At 34.3% G+C, this 20617-nt stretch overlaps 2 protein-coding genes across 4 annotated transcripts in view; one reads left to right on the top strand and one right to left on the bottom strand.

Annotated features, from left to right (window-relative positions):
* LOC111044763 (protein unzipped) overlaps positions 1–9353 on the top strand; it is a 73913-nt gene extending 64560 nt beyond the window's left edge. For all 3 annotated transcript variants that reach the window (XM_039424069.1, XM_022329982.2, XM_039424070.1), the window contains exons 3-5: positions 2538–2956; positions 6729–7060; positions 7756–9353. In XM_039424069.1, the coding sequence (XP_039280003.1) occupies positions 2538–2956; positions 6729–7060; positions 7756–8248 (1244 nt within the window). In that variant the 3' untranslated portion in view covers positions 8249–9353. The remainder of the gene's footprint in view (positions 1–2537; positions 2957–6728; positions 7061–7755) is intronic.
* The window catches only part of LOC111049748 (mitoguardin), a 244274-nt gene that overhangs the window by 141143 nt on the left and 82514 nt on the right, over positions 1–20617 (bottom strand). The gene's annotated exons all lie outside the window — the stretch shown is intronic.

The following is a 20617-nucleotide window of genomic DNA, read 5'->3' on the forward strand; positions in this document are numbered from 1 at the left end:
CAAATCCTTCGTCATTTGTTTTAAATACTGTAGCGGGGGTCTCCCACGACCCCTTCGTCCATCAACTGTACCTTCTAGAATACTTGACGTGAATGCGTCTTGTCTTATTATGTGTCCAATCCAAGAATATCGTCTGTCCCTGAGAAAATTCAGGAGAGATCTCTTTTCCACCGCCCTCTGGAATACCTCCTCATTTGTGATTCTGTCAGTCAATTTTATTTTGAGCATTTGCCTCCAACACCACACTTCAAAAGCATTTTTGAAGAAAAGACAAAAGTCTTTTCCTCTATGCATTTTATAAGATGAAGATAATCATAATAATATTGAACAAGAATTATTCGTGTTTTCAATCGTGGATACAGAATTGCTTAACCAAGGCTTAAAAACTTGACAATATTTTTGGTAATTTAAAAAAACAAAATAGCGTATTCTTATAATTTGTATTCATGAACAGATCTGAATGAATACAAGTGGATAAAACATCAACTCATTTCTCAGATTTTACCTTAATGTAGTCGGTACTTGGGAAAAATATGATTTGAGAGAAGTAAATAGAGCACAGAATATTACCACATTCCCAGTGAATTTCCAGCAAATTTTGTAGCATATTCGACTGGCATTTTGCAGCAGTCAGAGGCTAAATTAATGACACACTCCAGCTTGTTGAACAAGAGAGCAACACAGGCAAAAATAGAGAGATAGTCGGTTAGTAACAAGGCCCAGTGGTCACATACTATAGAGATGCCCGCTACTAATGGCCGCACTAATAAACCTGCGAGCCATACCACTGCAGCAGACAATAAATTTCATGGCGTGCTTGCATTGGATGGAGGCGCTGTACTTGATTAAAGCTGAATGCCACAATGAACACCAATCGTCCACTGAGTTTTTTTAGACTGGATGTTTTAGACGGATACAACCAGAAGGGTCACCCAGATGCGATAATTTACCCGGCTCTTGATTACTTAACTTCGTTACAATAAAAAGTATAAATTTGCTGACATTCATCTTCAAACATGATGAATACAATGTCATGTTTTTATTTTCTCACTTGTCTGGTTTGGGGGAAAGCTTTACTTTCTTGAAAAAATCTACCAGGAAAATAGTGCTACTAATGGAAGAGTAAGAGTTAGGGTTATTTTACTTCCAATGCTTCTTTATATTTTATGGTTGCCATGGCAAAATTGTAACGTGCTATAAATTTTCGGCTCTAAATTTATTGTCTAAGTTCAATATTTTCTAAATTTGGCTTAGTGGTTCTGTGTTTTGTTTCGGTTTTGTATATGATTGGACTTTTTAACATCAAAATGAACTTTATTCCAAAGTGAAAAGTGTAAATTTAAAGTATTGTGCTCACTATAACCTTAGTGTCCGGTTTCCCATTAGGGAACTTTGGACTATATACGGCGAGGTGGAACTACCCTTGGGTCTCCCCACTCATGGTGTGTCTCCCCACACAACATTCAAAACCATACGCTAATAATAATTTAATTAAAAATGTTTGTTAAACATAGTTTTTCCTATAACACAATTTTTTGTCAACAAATTTAGTAGCCTACAATATAATTACTACAATATTCTTATCACTACACTGGAAAAATGATGATGCACTGGCTATCGCTTAATCAGAATCTCTCAGAATAATACTTGTGCAATAATCAACACCTAATAGCCATTAAAAAGTGAACCAAACATAGTTACAATTTGTGCCAGCAAGTCACAGCTTTGAGCCAAGACTGTGGGAACAGCTTGTCAAGAGTGAATTTCCTGATACCTTTCCTAATGTCACTTCGTTCCACTACGTTCTTGTACAGTCATCCATCACCTCTAGTTCTCTTTCTTGTTCTTAATCTTCGTGTTATTCCTCTTCTTTTTTTCGTCTTCTCTCCCTCTTCTTCACAAAATGTCGCTCGTGTTACTTCCTGCCACTATTTGCCCGATTCAATACTCCTCAGCAAACTCCTTACATCTCCGCTCAATCATATACTATTATTGTAACATCTGAAGATCAAATTAAAATTCACTTACCCACTAGACCGGCAAAGAATCGCCTGAGTATGTAATTCACTTTGAAATCGACTAGTATTTGCAATGTTAGAAGTAGGTTAAGCGGTAACTAACATGGTTGAAATGCTACGAAACCGAATTGTAGTGTTATTACCGGTACATAATATGGATTTTTGTATGTTTCTCGAAACACGTATACAGTAGCATACTCAAGATTTATAATAATAAATAAAGTAATTTCGGAATGATAAGAGTATCTGAAGTCATCAACTTCATAATTTGTTTTGTACATACAAAACATTGTGATGTTATTCAATTGAATGTTGATTATCAGTATTATGTAACATGTGGGCCCGGTTTCTAGGTTTTTAATTAGATCTGTAGGTTCATGTCCATTAGATTTAATACGTGTCCTAGAAACCGGGCCGTAGAAGATCATACATCACTTGTATACATCTAGATTAAACAGTACAGTTGATAACATCAGTTATATTTCCTATACAGTAGATCACAATAGATGTTGGTTGCAGGCGAGAACGCGGAACGAAACGCGGCGACTGGAGCCATAGACGAGGACAAACTGGACAAAGTGCTGCGTCGACAAGTGGTGGTGTGCCGGGCGAGGCAGAGCGGAGTGCTCGTCCCGGGACATCTGGTGCCGGGGCAGGGGGGCTGTCAGGTGTCCCTGCACGGCGCTGTTGCCACCTTCCCCAAGTACGAGGTGCTGGAGAATGTGGACAGTGCGGCGCGGCTCAACTGGATCCGCTGGGACCACTGGTCGCCGTCTCTGCCCGTCGGAGCCGTCACCGCCGGTCCGGACATGTACGTCGCTCGCCGCTCCACCGCACGACCCAACGACGCATCGGCCAACAGTCTGCTCGGCCGGCGACACTTTGTCGGAAAGCTGTTCGCTCCTGAGTTCGGCAAACATATGACCATCATCAATGCGGTAAGCACGTAGCTACATCTGTTTTTTCTATTTAAAATGAAAATCTCAAATTCAATTACAGTTCATCTTTTTGGAAATGCTAATTGTTGATGTGGAACATCTGTGAACATAATCTTATAGACTCTATCTCTATTAGAATCTATTAGACTCTATTATAAACTATTAAAGACTCAATTTCGGTAGAGAATAAGTTAGTGTAAAGCTGGATTCCCACTTATCATTGTAGTCTACGTGTCCGGACAGTGAATTTAATTATTATATTCATAATTTTCAATTCAAACTCGCTCTTTTGAACTTGGCGGAAATAGTACCATTATAAATAGTAAAGGAATAAAATTTTCACTATACCGGACACGTACACTGATAGTGGTTAAGGCTGAGGCTACTCACAGTGGATAAATTTACTACAACTCTGTTTATGGGGAACAAACTAATAATTGAAATCTAACTGCAACTTACTACAGTATTACGAGCACGATACTCGTAGAACGATTCTACATCAACTCATAACTTACATAAACTAAAAAACATCATTAAAAAGCATTGGAAACAAATAATTAATTCTACTTTTATTCAGTTTTTTTATTATTTCAATAAGTACAACAGTGATGATTTATTAAGTCTTATACAGAGAAGTAATGTAATGGCAAAGTCACAACAGGTTTTCACGCAAATCCGTTCTTTTCACAATTTTCCGAATTTCCTAAGTTTATATCACTGAAATCCCTAGTTATCTCATTAATCAATAAAGAGGTTATGAGGTATGAATTACGCCTATATTCTAAGTTAATCTAAGGACTTCATAATGAAGTTTCCATTGATACTATGGGTGAAATCGATCTGGTAATATGAAAGGTAAACTTTATCAAGTACAATATCAAGGTTAGCTTTGATTTAAATATGAATCGTTTAAAGTAGTAGTAGTAGTTAGTTCAGAAGCAAGTTCATTCACTCTGTGACAATAGGCATCACCTTGAACTTCATTCTCCACGTTGTCAATGAGTGTTCAATGCACAGCAGAAGACTAGACACTCTCCATCATTATTCATTCATCAATAATGATAAGTCAATTGATGAAAGCTAGTTACATTTCAATAGCAGGCATCGCCAACTTCATCGCCTCTTAATCATCTCTCTCTCATCTTATACGTCAATAAGTTTGGTTGTTGTTTGAGCCCGTATTGTCTGGAATAGCTTGCAAGAAGAATAGAGGATAAAGTACTGGGTTGATGGAAATAAAAATAACAAGATATCGTTTGAAGAAGCACGTAAGAAAAAAAGATAATGAAGTACTGTATGGAGAAGATCAATATACAAAAGGACAAAATGGAAGAGAATAAGGAGAAGGGAATAGAACAAGGCGGAAGAAGATGGAGATATGAAGAACAAGATAAGAATAGCAACCTAAGGAGAGTATGAAGAAAGAAGAGAAGGTAATGAAAACATATAATATCAGTATAATAAGAATTTTACTGACTATATATACAAGACAATTATTATTAAATAATATGATGGGAACCAATTTCATGATGATTATATAATATTGTGTTGTCTATATACTGCCGAAATAGAATGTCCTCTTGAAAGAGGAGATGCGGTGATGTTCGTCTCATTAACCTGGAGAAAACGATGGAAAAGGAAGAGAAATATCGAAGGATAGAAAGGACTGAATATAGACGACAGTAGGGATGAAAGAATAAATAATATTGGTGAATAGGTTAACAAAAGAGTGGAAGTGGGTGAAGAACATATTAGTAGAAGTAATGATAGGAGAAATAGGAGAGGAAATATGAGAACAAGTAGAGAAGAAGGAAAAATCAATTAAGAACAAAATGGAGAAGCAGGAAGGATGAAGAGTAGACTAAGAAGAGTGGAGAAGAATTGAAGTGAATTAAGAACAAGATGGATTAGAAGGAAGAACAAAGAATAGTTGGATATTAAGAGATAAAAAGAGTCGAAGGAATATGAAGAACTAGATAGACAGGAAGAGGAAAATAAAAATGTTGGGAAGAATAAAAGAAGTGGTGAAGGAGGAATTAGGAACGGAGAGTGACAAGAAAAAAGAGAAGAAAACTAAGACAGAAAGAGAGAGAAAGAAAAACGATGAACATTAGATAGAGAGGTAGACGAAAAATTAATATAAGTGGAAAGATGCTGGTGTTTGGATTGAGCCGTGATGCCTGCCTTTTCTGAGGCGAGATTTTTATAGCCAAGGCGCCAAGTGAGGTTAAAAAGACTCCAAGGAATCAAGTTAACCGAGTCATGACTCGAGTCAATAAGGTATGTGTTCAATATAGTGGCCTCTGGTTCCTCACAACTCGACTCTTGACTGGCGTTGACTGATGCGTTTAATGAAGAATGAAGGGTGGAAGTCCAAGCAAGGGGTCAGGGTGCATTGACTGGGTATTGATTGCCAAGGAGGACGGTTGATGCTGGCTGCTGCTCAGGCCACAAACGGGGGAATCACCCTAGCACCCGCAAGGCCCCCAGCATGTGGTGGAAACAACCTGCTTCTTCATAAACAACTTTCCAAGATTTGTTTTATTCTACACAAAAATATGTCGAAGCTCTGAGGAAAAGGTTGAATAAAAATGTTAGGGTGATCAAGTAGCAGCCACATTAAATTGAGTAGATGACTGTTATGAGAATATAGGGCATGTTCAATATTTTTCATTTTTCAAGTAATTGAATTGAGTTTCGAATCAAACCATTATTTAATAGAGTGTAGATAACCATAAGATAATTATAATTATATAGAAATTCCCATGAAATGTCTTTTCTGAAAAACTGTAAGAGTAATATCAACAAAAACCTAGTTTCTTGCTAGAATAAATTACAATTTTCAAAATTTTACATTTTTTCTCATTTTAAAGGATCCAAAAGCACCTTTCAATAGATTTATTAATTTTTTAGCTAATATCCACACTATTCACCACTAAGATTGGAAAGATTTATTATTACAGTCAAGTAGGCTAAACAGTTAAACACACATTTAGAATTGAATTATTTCTTATCCATTTTCTAATTTATTGATTTTAATTATTTAATGAATTCGATTTCTTTTATGAAGTATTTTTCTCATTACTTGAAATAGAATTAAGAATTACTTAAATAGAATTAATATTAATAGAATTATCACGTTATTCTCTTTTTCTCTTCATTATTCAAATTTCTCATTCTTCTTTTCAACTGCAGTTAGAAGTTTACAATTATTCGATATTGTGATTTGAGTTCAAATTTTGTACCATCCACATTACAAGATTATCTTAATGAATTTTCAATTCTCGTAATACAGTTATATTATAAGCAATGAATGGAACAGGTTCTATCATAGTCGTCTCCTAAACACTGAGAATTGATTTTGAAGCTCATAATATCATTGTAAGTTAAATCTGTCACATTTTGGCAGACATTTTTGACAGTACGCACAAAGTAGAAAGGATTCTTCCTTAGAATCCGTAGAAGGACTCTTCCTTCTCTGTGCTGTACCTTATCTGCTCTACACAGTCGAGAAAATGAATGTTAGAGCCTGTCGCTTCCGACGCAGGTGTGCAGGCAAATACTTTTTGCCGTCCAGTTTGTGTGTTCTAGTAGACTGTTCAGTCGAAAATGTCCTGCGAAACGTAATAAACGTCAAACGTGTGAATTAACGTTAGTGGTTGGTCTGATATAGTGGATCTGACCTTGAAATTTTGCATTTACTATGAAACTTTAATAAAAATTTGATATGGTGAGCTCGTCGTAATACATGAATTGATTGATTATGTTGTAGACTGGCCAAGAAGAAGAAGTGGAGGACGGCGAGATTCTGGTGGAGACGGAGCCATCCCGCTACGAGCTGGCCATTCAGAACTTTACGCTGCGGCGCCAAAAGTTCGGACGGATGAAGAAGCATCTGGGAGAGACAACGCTAAAGAACTCGGGGTCGTCGCCGATGAAAGTGGACGCTGTGATTGGCTACGACGAGAACTACTCTATGTATTGGGGCCAGGCAAAAGCCATTCTCAAGGGTCTGCCCACCATCATACGACTTCCCGACGGTGTTATATTGGAGCAGATACAGTGGGGTATTCCTGACGCCGAGGAAAGGAAGAATCTCTTTAGGTTGGTTCAACTTAATTTATTAAAAATCAATAGTTTTATATTGCGATATTTAAGCAATCCAGCTACTGGAAAATGGAGGATTGGTGAGGAGGCTGAAAATGAAGAAGCCATTTGAACTGGTCTAGTGCTGATTCAAGTGTCTTGTGTCCAGTGAAAAGCAGAGCAGTGGAAATGAGTGAAACCCACCTGTGTAGTACAGTCATAAGCAGTGTACTAACAATATTAGAATTTGAATAGGAGACCCTATGGAGGATTCTCTTGTATGAAGTATTCATTAGTATTATAGGACAGAAAAAAGTTTCTCATTAGTCCCAAGACTAGATAGCAATGTATCGTTGAATATAAAAAAAAATATTGCGATATAATTCATGTTTATACTGAAGCGGTAGTTTTCCTTTGAGATTATTTGACAATAATTATTGTTCAGTATTCAATTGATTGTGAATTTATTTGAAAATCAATAGTTTTTATAAAGAGCTCCACATAATTAATTGTTTAATAATCAATTGATCATCTCCACCAGAATTCTTTTGAATTAGGCTACTCAAATTACTTTTGATATTAATATTAATATTTTACAGATATTTTTACATGAATGCTGAGAGATCCAGTTGATCAATTATCACATCAGTACGAGGTGGATTATACAAAAAATTGCCAAGAGATGTTTAGAGATCAGACTTGTGTTGTTACAGAGTGGAGGCGTACCTGGAGCCAGGCACAGCCGTGAACGTGTCTCTTAGCGGTAACCACACGATCACCGAGGTGCCCTACATCGGCGACCTGGTGTCCATTTTCGACGACGGAGCCAACGGCAAGCGAACCATCCACGGCACCCGGCGAGAGATCGCCATGAAGGACCTCCAGGCCACCTACAGCCCTGCCTACTTCCTCGGCAACCACACTTTGGTGCCCACCACCACCACCACCACCACAACCACCACATCGACCACCACCACCACCACCACACCTGCACCAACCACGACCCCTGCACCCACAACCCCGCCGCCAACCAATAAGGAGGACCAACACCGCAAAGAGGAGAACATGATCAACGACCAGGCTCAGTCACTGAACGGCGCACGCAGTGCTCACGTTGAAGCCAGTGCCTCCTCGGCGTCGGCATCCATGCTCCACTACTCATTCACGTTTGCAGCACTCACGGCTCTCCTCATCAGGATAACGTAGATCTCCTACCGCCTACCACCCATCTTTGTCACAACCTAGTAGATGCTGTTTATTATGTCTAGTTACAAGCAATAGCTGCACACCTATAAGGAGTGTTGTCGTTGTTGACTATTAAGTGTATGCATGTTGTGTTTTGTTGAGTGTGTGTGATACTTATTTTAATAGTATAAACTTATTTATTTGTTCTATTGAAATAGATGTTATTTTGTTGATAAAAAACTGCCTAGAACATCGTTGAGTCTTGTCAGAGGCCTTGATATTGATAAGGTGTAACCTGAAAACTATGATACCACGCTTCAGCAAGCCAGGCTATTAATATTGATATTATTACTACAATAAAGAATTCTAATTTCAAAGCATGTAGGTTACTGAGGACCATATTATTTATGAACGAATAATTATCCATAGATTTATTGGATCAATATATGATCCTTATTTATTATGAATACATGATTGATACCAGAAATATATCACTTTCAATTTTAACAAGTATTGTCTCTTCTCATATACAAGTCACTGAACAAGTTAAACATCAATATCCAAAAGTTTTTTTTAAATTATTAAAGAACTACTTCGAGAATGAAAAAAACGTTCCTTGAAATTTTATGCTGGAAAATTGAATACCAATACATTTTAATCTGTTTACATCTCTTACATCTTTCTTCTTAATAATGTTTTGATTAAAATATAAATATTTTTTACAGTATTGCACACGTGTATGACTGAGAAAGTGAGTGGCTGTTGTTTTATTTTTGTTTATTATGTGTATAAAATGTTACCTATCATTATAAATAGTGTTTTATGTACAGATTTAAACCCTTTTAGTTATTTGAAAATGTTAAAGTCTACAATCAATCTACCATTCCAAACTGCATTATCAACATGCAACTGAATATACTCAATCTAATAGGATTAGATCTCTGTACAATTTAAAATGCATAGTCCTATACTGTTATCAAACTTGAAATAATAAAAACTATTCTTGAAGTGTATTATTTCAAGATGAACCTATATCATAATTATCTTCAATGTATGTATATAACTATGTAGTATGTATGAATAGAGGTTAATACAATTTGAAAAGATTGTAAATAATGGATTCAGTTAACACAAGTGGCGGGAGGGATGTCAGAAAATGAATTAAAACTTTGAAAATCGAAGAAAAATTATTTTGGAGGAAATATTTCACAACACAGTCAAGTCCTGTATTAGAAAGGCAATGAGGAGATTAGGTGATGTGATATTGGGTGATATATATTTTTATTTTTATAATATTTAACTTACTCTTTTGTATTAATAAATGTAGCTGCTTTCGGTATTTTCAGCTTTTGACGAATTGATATGGACAATAGTGACCGTGAAGTAAGTGAAGGTAAAAATATTATTTTCTGTATGCAATTCTAATTTTTTCAAAGGTTAATAATATTCGAGCATTAAATTCATTGGATCTTAAATGGCATCATTGCAGCTAAGATCCAACAATAAAAACAGTGACTAACAAACTAAAAAATTCAACTCGTCATCAGAAAACTAAGTCTATAAATATTTTTCTCTATGCTTTTTATAGGAAAATAGACTAAATCGCGATATTTTTTTAGAAATGCTTTGCTTTGTTCAGCTCATTGTGCGAAAATAGAATGTTCTATTCTTTTCTCTATAATTATTGGTAACAAAGATAATCTAAAAATATGTAAATGTAAGTTCTATGTCCCGAATTAGTTGTACAGCTGATAGGTTTGACGAGTTTGTAAACAGTTTACTGATAGAGAGTAATAATTTATTTTTATACTATTATTATCCTAGATCTTGAGAAAGAACGGAAAGTTAGGCTAGGTAATGACAAGAGAAAGCAAGTTGCTAAGGTGTATTGACATCTTTGATTTCTTATGATCGTTTACAAACATAATTGGTATTTTGAATCAAATTATTCTTTTGAAATTTGAAATTAACCTGTGCAAGTAATGAATTATCTAAAAGCTTAAAATGTATCACTCATTGATAATTTATAAAATAATGAGCAGCTCATCAATTCATACTTATTACAATGGAGATGAAATATTTTACTGAATATGAATGCAACACTTTTATGTATTATTCATAGACTTTCTACATGATCCATCCAAATAGAAGACTTATACATATTCAATCTCTACAATATTTTCTTTGAATCTTCTACATGAGGTGCATCAATACTTTATCTCATTCTACAGTTTAGAGTCCTTGATAAAACATTTCAGAGCACTGATTAAATATTATTTTATTAGCTTGATCCAAAACGATCTCAACTGAAGGAAACCTAGGTAAGTCACATATTTCGAAACTGTAAATACACAAAGTCAATGAATATGTTTATATTAAAGATGGAAAAAGTTGATTGAAAAATAATTATTTCTTCTGAAATATCCTAAATAAAACAGTTAACAATCAATTTTTAATACAGCTCATGATTGGAATTGAAATGAGACATCAATTGCATGGAGTTAAAATATAGAAACGTAAATAAAATTTCAATTTTCAAGAACATCTACTATATGTGTACAATAGCATAATTATATAATAAGAAATAATGTACTCGAAATATTCTCAATAATTATTTCAAGAAGTCAAAAATAAAAATATTTTTTAAATTACGTTTCAACACATCATATTCAAATAGATGAATTATTTTAAACTTTCATTCCAGTAATTATTATAATGCAAAATAATGCAATAATTAAAAAAAATATTGTTGTACCAATAATTTCTGTGCATAATTAAAATGATTTAGAAAAATTGAATTGTTATGCATAATTTTCTGGTTCCTTTTCCTTCAAACTTCAGATCACTGCGAAGAAATTGGATAATGATCCGCAGTAGCAAATACTAGATTAAGATTTCTGCATGCAAAACTGCTGAATGTCAACACTCAGCATGCAAATTGTTTCAAATTCAGTGCAATGTTTTGAGTTTGAAAATGAACACGAAACTTTCATAGTTTTATTCTATGTTTTTGAAAAGGGAAGTCATCCTACTATACCCAAATTTCTCTTGTACGTTCATCAATGAAATATACATTTTAGAAGTATAATGCATATTTTTTGGTCTATTCAATAAATTATTGAATAGAATTCCTTTTGAACTAATTTGAATATACTATAGTATTATGTACCTGTGTTGAGTCCCTATGATAAATGATATTCGGCTTTTGATAATTCGGTTAACAGAGGTTATCTACTCTATGAAATTTAACGTCGATAATCCTATTATCCTATCGTGTTGTATTTATTATTCATATTCATGAACTGAATCGATTCTCAGATAGAAACTTAGCTGTTACAACTTCATTATCTAGCTTGGCAACCAAACAATACGATTCTAGTGCTTGATTACTATGCAAAAAAGTTGTGCTCTGCTAAGGTTCAATCTGAGAATATTTCAAAGAGAAGGGCCGGTTTCCGAGCTCGGGATTTAGCTAAGTTCTAGGCTTCAAACAACTGGAGTCAGAAAATTGGCTTTCCAAATGAGACATGGTCGTATTTTTTATGATAATCTTTATTTTCTCATTTCTATAATTATTGGAAACGTTTTTCCTTGACGAAATGAAAAATTCCTAAATAATTCAGAATTGCTATAACTTTACACTATTTTCTCTTTACAGTATTTCATTTTGTGTTCAATTTTATAGTTTTTGAGATTTAATTTAAACGTGGACTACGACTACACCCAGTTTCGGGAAGCCAATTTTCTGACTCCAGCTAATAAATTTTCTAGAACTTGGCTAAATCCCGAGCTCGGAAACCGACCCTAAGAATCTTTCATGGAAGGGATTTCTCCCTTGAGCAACCAATGCTCACCTAAAAACGAATTTCAATTATGGCTGTCATCCCAAAAACTGAAAAATTTATTTTTGAAAAACTATCCATTAGACTGAAATCAAGGTACTAACTAAATCAAGAAAAAAAATTATTTCTTGAGATAATGATTTCGTGATTCACTTACCAACAAGCAGCATTCAATATCAAATCCAAAGTATCCTTTGACTCACCTAGAAGAATAAATTTAGAATAAAATCAGTGGTTTTTTGACAATTTCTTAGTCTTTTTCATTCAAAATAAATTTAGATTAGTAAAAATACTTTTAGACAGAGTTCTTGTTCTAATGAATCATTGAATTTTTAGGTTTAATAGTCCAATAGATTTAATAAGTGTCCTAGAAACCGGGCATCAATCAATTCCAAATTCAATAACATACAGTATGTTAGACATCAAGTTCAATAAACAATATCATTAATTAATTAGTAGATAATTCAATGTTAGTTAATGGAGGGTTTATTCCACGAAAATTTCGATGAACTTTTTATAAAACTATTGATGTAACTTTTAAACATTTGTCAATTTTATAACCAATCACAGTAAGAATTCACAAGTGAATCACAATAATCTGTTCCACAATAAGAATCTGAAATTTCAGATATAGTCAACCATAATTGAAAATTATACACGGTTGGATGACAAAAATGAATAGTGTAACACATTACTTCGACACATGCATAATTTCAACGAAAAATATTAATACATGGATATATTCACAAGTTTAAATGTATACAGCTCACAAGTATGCTAAATAAAGTATGTGGGACACGACTATTCTATATTGTATAAATACGCGTATGCTACATTATGCTATCGATGGTGTCTAGTCTGTGAAGATTTGCATTGCTAATTCAGACATAACAATGAGGATACTTGCTAACAATACTGTAAATCATTGACTACATAGTTACTTGTTTCAAAGTTGGACAATATAATAAATCAAAAACTCAACGTAATGATAGCTGGTTGGTTTTTATTCCGACTACAAAAATTTGAAATTATTATACGATTTATACTAACTTTCAGAAGTAAGCGAATCATAACCAGATTCAGAAAATTCAATCAATTACAAGGCAACCACTGAGAGAGCAGTGATACTGTTGTTCATAAGTAATCCAATAGCAGTCAATAGTAACCAATGATAAAGCTGAAAACAGTAAATTAATTTATCATAGTCGATAGGATTCTCGAGGCTTGGGTTCCAAATCCCAGCCATCGTTATCAATATTGAAGGACGGTATATTCCCGACACCGTGACTTTGCCCCTGGTCAATGATACTGTGCTAATATTAGTTAATTCCCCTCTGGAGATATTAGGACTAGAGCTTCAAGATTTTAAATAAGTATTCATAGAGTATTCCCTTTTCCTATACATATTTTCTAGGGATACAGTACACAACGTATATAAACAACATAAAAAATATTAGGCTACATAATTACCATAATTACGAATCAATATGGTGAGTCCATGGTGGAATCATGATGATGATGAATTTAAGATAGTTCAAAATTATTCGTGATTACAGTGTTATATTCGAGTTTTTACAGAAAGTTAATAGATTATGTTTTTCAGTTTTGAATTACAGTTTGGTGTAATATTTTCATTCTTTTCGGATTTCAATCTAATTGAATTCTAAATTTTGGTTTGTATATTACTGGACTCGAAATTTGATTCAAAGTGAAGCAACATAACCTACTTTTTGGACATACTTCTATCAAAATTAGGAAAGAGAACAGTTTTGCGCTAAACCTGTTGGTCCTTTTCTGATCAAGTATTTGATTTGTGTATTATGAAATAAAAATAAATGAATACATAGATATGAACATTATACAATATTATTATCTAAACAACATTTCTATTATAGAATGAATAGTCGGAAATTGATATCTAGGATTCTTGAACTCGGATACAATAATAAAATTCGTACCAACTCCTACCGTACTTCGTACTTTTCAAACAAAGTTTGAGTCAGCCTTCATAAAAGTGAATGGTGCAGCAACTAATTTATTTCGGGTACTTTGACCATTGAGCAGAATATTCTTCTCTTGCATCTCAGTTTGTCAAAGCATTAGCATTTGTACATCACGGCAAATTTTACAGGGAGCTCTGGCGAAAATCCAAAAGATTTTTATGGACTTTCTTTTGTACGCTGCCAGAATACAACCCCTATTTTTCTCCCACGTTCTCTGAGCATGAAATTTAAAGCTTTGCTGGAAGTTGGTAAAGTTACATAAATTTTATAACAAGCCTGCAGTGCTGTTCACACCGTAATCATTTAAATAAAACACACAAATGCACGTACATAATTTCTTATTTGCTTGGAAAACGAAACACGCGACAGCTTTAGTGTGAATACACATAAAATAAACTGAACTGAACCTTTCCAGTTGAAAGTCAAATGATACTTCGGACCGATGAAATAGTGAGACTGTGATATCACTGTGGATTTTCATTTAAAAAGAGAAAGGGAGTTTTAAGGATTGTGGATGATATTAAAATAGATTAAATTTAATGTTATTTTTCTAAGTTGCTGATTCAAAGATCGATGAATGCTAACACAAATTTCATAGTTTGACAGTCATCGAAAATACGAGAACTAACCATTTTTCATTTAAGAATGATTAGAAATATTAAATTGAGAGATAGCTCAAACTTCGTAGAATATAAATATAAGGTCTCATTAATAACTGCTAATGACCTATTAACTTCTATTGAATTGAATGTCATGGTATCAGAGGAGAGTGGTACATCTTCTTCTTCTTCTCTATATAATATGAGAGAGTAGGGTTGTGTTTGTTCGTGTGTTCGTTTGTTCGCATCAAAACATGTCAACTTGTGGATTGCATACCGGAAAAACGGGAATGATTTAGATCTCCAAATTTTGCACATAGATTCTACAAATATCAATCTCGTGCACCTGGAAGCCCAAATTTTAATTTTCCTTCTAGATTTTTCAGAATTAATGTTTAAATTACATTAATGGTACATTCGATTTCATTAAAAAATCACCAAATCATATGGTCAAAATTAAAAAAGGAACATCTGTTTCTATATTGCTTTCTACCTGAAAAAACATAGTTATGAAACTTTGTTTTCCTGATGCAATGTTTAGGCCTACACGTGGCATGGATTATTAATTTTTCAGCTAGAACAATTTTTGAGACAAAGTGCTAAATAAACGTCTACAGTTTCATCAATGCTGTATCGGCAATATGAAAACGCATGCAGTTAATATGTCATTGAATGAAGGTGTTGTTATTTACATAAAGAAATTATATTCTTCCATTTTTATTTAATTAAAATTTCAAAATTATTCGAGCCCTGATAGAATGACTGACTCACTGTACAGTCAGTCGAAAATTTTAATATTGGAATGAGGTGTATTTTGGCAAGCTGAGCAAAAAAATAAGGTAATACATGCACCTTTTCGTTATATCTTCAAATAAAAAATGAGTTTTGTGGGTTGTCAAAACTCCCTCTGAAAGGGAAACTATTCAACTTATTCTATCTTTTAGTAAAATAACAATGATCATCCATCCATGTATCATCTTCTATACTATAATGAAGGAAAGATCTGGATTATAAACATAGCCTATACAGGTGTAAAGTATAGGGAAATTATGTTTGACGCATTATCAGGTCAGAACTACTGGACTGATTAAATTGAAATTTTGCACATAGATTCTTGCTTAACCGAGGGTGGTTATAAACCAATTTTAAATTCTTCAAGATTTGATTACATCAAGTTTTCTGTTTGTCAAGTTTTCAATTATTTGTCATGCTTCCAGTTTGTATGGAAGCAGCAGAAGATTTCTCTTAAAAGGGAAATTAGAAGATAGGTATGATTGGGGATCCTTTTCGAATGATAAAAACAGGTTTCCGTCACACCCAAATTTTTTCTGATTTACTTGAAATGCAGCATATAAATTCTTAATCAACCGAGGATTCTTATAGGCCTATTTTGAATTCTTCTAGATTTCATTACGTCAAGTTTTAAGAAAGACCCTTGCGAAGCACGGGTTACCTGCTAGTAACTAATATAGTATTAAAAATAAATGTCCGCATTCTGTGCACAATATAAAACAAGATTGAGTTTTTGAAAGCTTTCAAAACAGAATAGTAAACTTGAAGTATGATCATAAAATAGTAAACCTTTTACTAAACCTATTAGGGTTGTATGATATTACGATTATTATGAATAGTAAAAGTAGTTCCATATAACAAATTATGAATGAAGAAGAATGACCACCTACTCTAGAGAAGCGGAAGTAGTTTCCAAAATTCTATACAAACCATGAGAAACTTCCATGGAGCAAATTACTTTCCAGTGAGAGCTCTAAGCACTAAGCACGTAAAGAAATAAAAGGCATTTCTTCCTCTCACTTATAACTCAGCAGTGAAGAAGCGGATAATCCCAAGTTATGGGATGAAAATCTGCTGATTCATGACACAGAATACCTGTTCTTGCTTCACTGGAAACAATGTTACTTTCAATTAGAAGATATGGGCGTGGCTATTTTTACCTTAAACCTGGCTAACAAGATTCAGTAGTGGATTTGCCTTGTTCCCTTGAAAATTTGAAAAATTGAACACTTTTTACATGGATGACAGCGCATTAATCCCATTAGTCGAGTTGCGATGATTTTAGAAAAAGCTTTCAACATTTTCGATTTTCCATTAGAGGTGAAAAAGCGTATCTGTTAAAATTCACAAGGGTTCAGTGCCTTCATTCTAATTGAGTATTAATACCAATCGCTGAATGAGGACTAACCAACCCGATCAAGCTTTTCCAATCTTTGAACTTTGTGAAAGCAGCTGAACTAGTTACATTCAATCGCTTCCTTTGAAGAAGAATATCGAGAACGCATTTCTACATGAAAGGATTATTTTAGACTCAAATGCTCTTTATCCTACAAAAAAAAAAAACAACACAATCTGATAATAAACTTGAAACGAAAATATCTTGATGACACCATAATGAATGGAAGTGATGTAGGGTAATATTAATTTGAGAATGATGAAGGCATAATAGAAAATTTAATAGGTTTGGCGACTCGATATCGGAGCTATTGAAACAAAAGCTTGATTATTCCATAATAAACAAGAAGGGAAGAAGGGTATTCTAAAAGTTCAAATGCTGGGAACTATTACACCAAATAACATTAATAACAATAATAATAATCAACAAGAGTATTTTCTATTTCCTAGTTTTTGGACAGAAAATTGGACTTGAAAACTCTTCGAAGTGAAATGTAGCCTATATCTTTTGGTAATGTTACTGCTAATAAAATTTGGAAGAAGAGCAATTTTGGGCTAAACCTGTTGCTCTCTCCCAGTCATTGCTATATGATTTTTAATAGTTTTGATAAGGTAAACACTAGAACTAACGAGACTATTATTGTGAAATATTCATGAAAAATTATACAAAAAAATATTGAGATCATAGGGAAGGGAAAAATAAGGAAATTTACCGAACAGATAAATAATTGAAACATTATTCATGAGCTCATAATTTTTAATACATTATGATGAATCCATTCATAAAAGGATTGAAGGTTATAAAACACAAATTCAAACCAATTATTAGTCTCACATACTCTTCCTATCTCTAGGATAGCTCGAATCTCTATTATGTTGCGTAAGGTGGTAAGTGCATCCCAACAGAAGGCAATAACAATAGTACATACGACCAATGAAAATACTAACAACATAAAATAAACAGGCAGCACACCACGAAAAGTATTCCCCAATTGTTACAACTAATTGGAAAACTGTGTGAAAAGTTGCTTCCTCCTCGACCATGAGAGCCGGAAAAACACCATTAACCACTTTTGACATCTGATGTGAGCGAATTGTTATTTTAGGGGCCTTATTTCTTTCTTGCATGTCCAAAGTTGGCCATTGTGAGGGGGAAGGGACAGGGAGAGTGCGTAATCCCCTTTAGTATGTTCCATTTGATTCCCGAGTCTCCACCCCACGTTTGACCACCGGAAGATAATGAGTAAAGGCGGACAAGGGATGCTGAGCAGGGACAAAATAATGGGTGAAACGGGGCAAGTATAGAGAAGGGAGATGAGAGGAGGATGGAGAGGGGCAGGGAAAGGAGGAAGAGGAGAGGAGAAATATACAGGGGAACCGGAGAGAAAGGCATAGAATTACCAGGCATGCGCCTACTGTGTGTCCAGCATCCATGTTCCAGCGAAATTCCTCTCTCTCTGAATAATTAAGAGGGAAGCATCTGGAGTCGGACTGCATATCACAGAAGAATAATGAATATTTTCCAGTGGACACACACAACTCATCATCACTAGACTTGTTGCTTGTTTCTTCAAAGGTTGATCATTCATTTCAGAGTAAATATGACGTAGCCTATGCGTTTTACATGTTCAGAAGCATCAACCAGTTTTGCTTTTTGTTTTTGACATTTGTGTCGTGCTGTAGAACTAGTAGGAAAATCAGAGGAGAAAGCAAATTGGGAATGGAAATTCTAAATGAAAAAAATTGTGCTTTTGAGATCGTGCTAAAACATGAAGAGCAGGATCAATTCCGAAAACATTACAGAGGCCTTCCTCATACAAGTTCATGTGTTCATCATCATCATCACCATCATCATAATCATCATTTCAGTTGAATCAGTAGCTATACCTTCTGAACGGAACTCATTTATTTCCGTAAGGTGGAACACAGAGGCCTGCTAGTCTCAATAGAAATGTTATTTCAATGAATAAGTTGTAGTGTTATTTTGATACTACTAAGTATTTTCATCAACTACTGAAGTTCTTTTTCAAGAATATGAGAAATCAATGATAGCCTAGAAGACACACATTGAATATTCATTTATTTACATTACAATATGAGGGCACCAGGAAGAAATACTTCCCTTGATAGCCCTTTTGACACAACCAAAAAATACAATTCTATAGAAAGTGTGATTGAAATTTATAGCGAAGTTCGAAGACGGGAAGTAATTTATGACATTAATGAGACGAAATATAAGCCAAAACCTCGAATTCTTCATTGATTCATACAATAAGTAGATCATCGAAACTGATAGGGAGAGAAAAAAGGTAACCTTGTGCTATTCCTCTCCCAAATTTAGATAAGATTAAACATAGTCCGAAATAGGATTATCATAAACAGAATTATCATAAATTATAATAGTAACAAAATAAGTGAAAACGAAAAGTAATAGTTGTTCACTTCACAAAATTATCATAAATTATAATAATAACAAAATAAGTGAAACCGAGAAGTAAAAGGTAAGAAAAGTATAGGTATGTGTCAAATAGACTCTTAGTCCCTAAGAAAGGATAACTTCGACAAAGCCTAGTTTATTAAGGAAGAAACTATTAAATGAGAACTATTAACACATCACACCAATCAATGAGATTGATAGTGTTACTCCAATTGCAAAAACGACCCTTCCCCTGCTAGCAATAGTTTTCTGCAAGGAAAGAGACGACATCACAGAAACGTTACAAGAAACTTCAATTGGAGATTGGAAACGGAGAAATGATGTGTAAAAGAGGAAGGAAAATAGGTCAGAAAGGAGAGAAGAGAAAGACTGGAAGCAATAGAATGCCAAAATCAATGAGCAGGCGCCGAGAGGACTAGACCTGTGACTGGCTAGGATCCGCGGGGGGCTTAGCAGGACTTGGTTCATTGGACATAAACCAAGTTGGAAATAATATCGGTGAGTCAAGTGACTGAATGTGAAATTAGTATTTTAAAATGCTAAGTCTTACTGTCTATATGGGTGGGTAATATTGACGACATTGCAAGGTTGCAAACTCGGAGTAGAAATCGATATTCTGCAAGAATCTCAAGTCAGTCAACACTAAAGTTGACTACTTGACTTTCATTCAAATTCTACTCACATGCTACTTTTCAGAGTTTCAGAGTACTGGAAATGTACAGGGTGGGTGAAATGTTCACGGTGGGTGTGATTGGGGATCCTACTACAATTGAAAATACTACTTTACTATGACTTCGAAAATCTGTCCGCCATCATGGATCATCCATATTAAATACAACTGTTTTTTTGAATTGGAAGGTGGTCATGCGATACATGATTTCGATACGGAATCACGAAACCGTTTCGAAGATATTCACATCATTAATCAATACTATTCAAAACAGAAAAGGAAGATAAAAGTATTAGAACGGCTTTGTATCTCATAAAAAAATGTTATTTGAAAGTTGGTGTGGTTGAGGATCCTACTCAAATTAAAAGTACTACTTTACTATGACTACAAAAATCTGGTCCGCCATTTTGAAAGCAACTTTTTTTTAAATAGGAAGGTGGTCATGCGATACATGATTTCAATACGGAATTGCAAGACAATATGAACAACGAAAACCGCATGTCGATATCTCAAACCGTTTCGAAGATATTCACATTATTAATCAATACCACTTACCTATTTAATTTCTGATTTGATGGTACTGATTTATAATGTGAATATCTTCCATACTGTTGGAGATAAGGATGTGCGGTTTCGCCATTCGTTTTGCCTT

This window comes from Nilaparvata lugens, chromosome 3 (assembly GCF_014356525.2).
Source record: "Nilaparvata lugens isolate BPH chromosome 3, ASM1435652v1, whole genome shotgun sequence".
Taxonomy (NCBI): domain Eukaryota; kingdom Metazoa; phylum Arthropoda; class Insecta; order Hemiptera; family Delphacidae; genus Nilaparvata; species Nilaparvata lugens.